General features: G+C 30.5%; 1 protein-coding gene across 1 annotated transcript; it reads right to left on the bottom strand.

The window, feature by feature from the left end:
- Nucleotides 1-212: 212 nt before the first annotated feature.
- On the bottom strand, nucleotides 213-4,871 carry LOC128169432 (uncharacterized). Its single transcript, XM_052835581.1, has 6 exons — nucleotides 4,787-4,871; nucleotides 3,250-3,483; nucleotides 2,521-2,775; nucleotides 1,652-1,750; nucleotides 605-722; nucleotides 213-499 (listed from the first exon to the last, which is right to left on the bottom strand). Exons 1-6 carry the CDS (start codon nucleotides 4,869-4,871, stop codon nucleotides 322-324), a joined length of 969 nt encoding a protein of 322 aa, XP_052691541.1. The 3' UTR covers nucleotides 213-321.
- Nucleotides 4,872-5,090: the final 219 nt, after the last annotated feature.

A 5,090-nucleotide genomic window follows, 5' to 3' on the forward strand; every position in this document is an offset into this window, starting at 1 on the left:
TATTTTCAAGATACAAAACAGTTATATACATTATTAACATGAACAAATCATCAATTATAATTCTAATTGATCAGTAGTTTTTTTTTAACTAAATCACAAATATCAGTTAATATCCGTTGCAAGAAAGTTGTGTAAAATATAATCTAAAAATATCATTTATATTTGATTGATTAATCAAAAACCTCCAAATCAATTTAAAAAATACATGATTTTTTTTTGTATATTTGCTGAAATTATCATAATTCTTCAGTTTCCTTCCATTTTTAATTTTTCTTAGGGCAAATGACTTGAAAAACTTTCGATTGTGTTAAAGAATAAGTTCTAAACTACACCTGTCATCTCCTGGATCGTATAATATGGGTCAGTGTTACTGGACCATCCGAACTCAGTGTAACTATTCACAGTATAATTGCTTCCAGTAACACATGAGTTGGCTGAGTTGGCGTCATTCCTTAATTCTATTGCATTCAATAATGGAGGGTTCCTTCTCATTGAAATTCTAAACGTTTGTAAAAAATATATTTCGTTTATAATTGATGTCAAATTGACAAATTGTAAATATTCAAATGAAAAAAAATTCGCAAATATTGATATCATATTTCACCTTGTCTGTACAGCATAGAGAATAAGTACAACGATGATTAAAATCGAGACACTGAGGCCACCGATCAGACCTTGCAGTACAGGAGTCTGGCTTTTAACTTCGACATCAGTTGAGGATGCTATAACAAATTTTGAATAAAATGTCAATTTAAAATAAAATGTTAAATCTTACATCAATTAAATACCCTACAATTATACCAAAATCTCACAAACTTAAAAAGTAAAGCTGGTTTGATTTTTTTTTCAATTTGCATTCATTTGTTTTGTTTCTTTTAAATCAAAGTTAGGTTGCATGAATGTAGACAAATATATACAAAATCAAACTTATTTGAGAAGATATACACATGATGAATCTCTGCCATTCAGTGAACTGAAATGTGACTGATCGGTAACTGCAAGGTGACTGAATGGCATAGCTATGCCATTCAGTCACCTTTCCAGACCAATCAGTTAACATTCAGTTCACTAAATGGCAGAGGTTTATCCTGTGATATTTTAACTTCATGAAGAAAAAAAATAAATGTATGCAATGTATTAGGATCAATTTGGGTGAGTATTGAGATTATTTAAGATAGCAATGCAATAGCATAAACATTAATGTATAACATATTTAACTAACCATTCAAAATTTTGATCATCTAAAGTGCATCATTCATTTTGGATAATAATAATCAATACTTAATATACAATTTTATAGCATAAAGATCGAACATTGCTTATTTTTACTTATCATCAAACCCATTCTGTAAGCAACGTAACTCTTTAAAAATGGTTTATATTTGTAGATCAATCTAACTAGCTATATGAGCGAGACGACAAATTACCTTTCATGTACAGTTAAATCATGTATTTGGAAATATGCGATAGCTAATGTCGTTTTTTTAGTAGTGTATCGCATGCGTTGAGCAAGAATACCTGAATTTATATCTAGTAAATAGATCTGTTAAACTGCTAAAGTTGTCTTGGAATGATAGTTTGTAGTAATACAACATGCATGTATTAAAATATGAATGGCATTAAGAAAATATGAATGCATATAAGAATTTACCTCGTTCACACTGATCACCATGGTAACCAAGTTTACAGGCCAAACAGACACAATCAACTTTGTCCAAGACATCGCAATGCGTTATTTGTAAAGGACAGCCTACAACATACCTCTACAGATTTTTATTACAGATACTTTTAAAATTATTGATCATAACTTTACCCGCATTTTTTTTTTGTTGATTTATTTTTTATATTTGCATAATAATCGTATTATGTGAATATGTACTTTCGACTTAGAAATCGTTTTCTAACGAACGAAAAACAACATTTAACATGGGTTTGTATGCGGTGATTTAAACTTTAAAAAAATGTATACAGTATGAAATAAAATTAATAGTTTTACAAAGGCGTTAATTGTAGAAAAATTAAAAATAGATAGACAGTATTATTTTTACATTAGATCACCAATCACAATTCTTCATGTTTTTAAGAACCCAACGCTTTTCTAATGTATAGTATAATTCAGAATTATTGTACTAATCTAATTGTCTTTTTTTTTTTTACATTCGTTGGAGGAAAAGTGTACACTTTTGATCAGTTTTAAATGCTTAGATGCTTAAGAACATCTCTGAAATCCTTCTTTTAATAAGTATATACCCAGAATATTTAATATCAAATGCTTTGATTAATAAAGAAGCAATTAGTTTTTCTGCTTACGCAAAAGCTTATTTTTTTTCTTTCAACTATATTTGATCTCAAATATGAAAATAATACATAATCATTATACTCATATATCGATAAATGACAAAATGGTATATTTATTAAATCACTGCTAGTCATGTACTGAGAATTGAAAATAAAAACGAGGAAAAACACTTTAGTTTTTTTTTTATAAGGACTTGCGTTACAACAGTTAGCATTTCTTACCATACACCTCGACTTCACATAAATCATTTTCAGCATCTGAATTATAATCGCTAGGATAGGAAACCCCTTTCAGTCTCTCGTTGTAATAGATGACATATTGTCCCAAAACATAACACATCGTGCTAAAAACAGCAGGTATAGTGCTTCTGTTAAAGTGATCATCCTTGAAACACAATTTTCCTTGTAATCTATCTGAAGTGTTGGAAACATACAGTGAAAATCCTAGAACAGAAGCTGTTGCGTTGTTTCTGTTATCTGAAAATGATACAGTCCATTACAAAAATTGATAAGATAAGCAGTACCAAAGTAATTATTCATTTCAAACTCCCTACAAGGATGAATTTTTTAATATATACTTGATTTTACTTTACATTTTCGTGATTATGGACTGATTACCACGTTCAATTGTTCCTCCTAATTATCACTTATCTCTAACACTGTGCTTTTTTATTTCATAGCAATAACATGTAACATCATAAATACGCAGGTTTGACACAACCGCCGAGTTTGTACATTCCCTCTATCATTTAAAATCCATTCTGACACCTATGGCAGTTTTTATTAGTATGAAGCAAAGGACTATTATATTATAATGTTTATTGTTGATATATAAACATAAGCATAAGAAAATCTGTAACTTAAAGAAGGTTTATCAACTGTTTACGTGTGTTTTCTAAAGGTTTATGCAGGCATTATGATACTAATATTTTTAAAGTTCGTATACTTTACCCCAAATGTCATTATTTGTCCTGAAATACACAGTGATGTGGTGGATGATGTGGAGACTGCCGAGGTTTACCCACCAGGCAGCGATTTCTTTTCCAAGAGCTGATACAGCACATTGACCTCCATTCCAATGTAAGTTAGACTTGAGTCCATCTACTGCATTACTTGCGTCGAAGGTTTTATTTGTTCCGTCATACGGATTCAGTTGGAATGCACGTTTGTGTAAAGCAACATTTTCTGCAAGTTGAATCTCACAAGTTATCATTAAGTTCATTAAGTGATACATGTAAACACTGAGTATGCTGTATCATATGATTCGTATTTAGACGCACGCAAATTCATGGAATAATGCATCTACAATTCTTCATTTCATTTATTCATTACAGGGCACGCGAAAAAGAGATAAGGACAATGCAATAAAAATTAACGATATTTCTTCAGTTCATAATATAGATAGCTGTTAACAAATTGAAATAAAAAATATGGTTCAAATTTACCACTATAAGCTCGAACATGTGATTGAAAACAATCATTCCGTTAAAAGGTCCGAAGGTTTTAATTAGATAATTACATTATTAATGCTCATATTGTTATGTAAATTGGATCTGAAACCAGTTGATAATCAAACCTCAAATTGCAAATTGTAAGACAATCTATGTGCAAAATTAATAAGGATACAATGTTTTAGTATGATGGCATAGGCTAGAAACAAATATGGATCTTTTCGAAATTGTCCAAAAAGATGCCGTCGCCGGAAGTCATGGAGAAACGGTTTGTAATGACAGGATAAATTAAAATCGGGAAAACCCGATACAAACTGTTAAACGCAAGATAATGCCAAAAATCTAAATTGCATTTGCGCAATTGTATTTTAATATGCTAGATTTTTGGTATGATACATCATTTATCTTTGCATCAAACTGCCCCTCCCCCCCCCCAAAAAAAAAAAACCCCACTAATCAGTCAATATTTGGTTGAAAGTTCTAGTAACATGATCTGACATTCAATGTTTTTCTGTACTGTTATTGAATAGATGAACAGTGAAAGAATTAAAGCATCAACGAACAAACATAATTCTCCAACAATTGTGAGCAAATCTAAAGTTGTTTTAGAAAATCAGAGTTAATATTGGGACTAAAAATTGAAAAAAAAATAAAAGGTATCATAACAAACATAGTGTACTGGAAACGTCTTAGCGTTAGGCTTTACCGTGCTCTGTTATGAAATAATATACTCTTTTCAAAGCGGGTAACAGCAATTCCCCCCCCCCCCCCAAAAAAAAATTACATCACCTCTGAATAATATGGAGTCAAAATCATGCAAATAATTTTCTAGTTTATTGATATCATATATATCTTGATAATATGATTTTTATAGAATTTTAAATACTGTCATTGTAGCATGCTGTGTTTTATTGGAACTTGGAAATGAAGCTTAATGACAAAAATAAATTTTCTTAAGAATAAAATACAATGACTATCATTTTGACACGATTCATGTACATTAAAGAGGATATAAATTTATATAGCAAATTACCTACCATAAGATTGAGATGCACCCAAGAGGCAAAACCACAAAATGAAGACATTGGTATGCCAAATCGATTGTCCGTATGGAATAAACATTGCATGAAATTTACCATCTTATTTAGTCAAACCGTACCGGAATCGTTTTATATAGAGATGTTGACGGCTTAACCGATCATGTGATGGGGAAGCTACTTGTACATGTATTTCGTAAAAAAAAACTAACAGATTATTTTTTTTAAGGTTTGCCCCCCCCCCCAAAAAAAATAGCCCCCCCCCTTCTAAAATAAAATATATTCAAAGTAAATGATACTTGTC

This window comes from Crassostrea angulata, unplaced genomic scaffold, assembly GCF_025612915.1.
Source record: "Crassostrea angulata isolate pt1a10 unplaced genomic scaffold, ASM2561291v2 HiC_scaffold_130, whole genome shotgun sequence".
NCBI lineage: Eukaryota > Metazoa > Mollusca > Bivalvia > Ostreida > Ostreidae > Magallana > Magallana angulata.

Coding starts and splice junctions, on each gene's coding strand:
- LOC128169432 (XM_052835581.1), bottom strand. CDS start 4,871: ATGTTTATTCCATACGGACAATCGATTTGGCATACCAATGTCTTCATT. Junction 2,776..3,249: donor GACAAATAATGACATTTGGG/GTAAAGTATACG, acceptor TATCATTTTCAG/ATAACAGAAACAACGCAACA. Junction 723..1,651: donor TGGTGATCAGTGTGAACGAG/GTAAATTCTTAT, acceptor AATTTGTTATAG/CATCCTCAACTGATGTCGAA.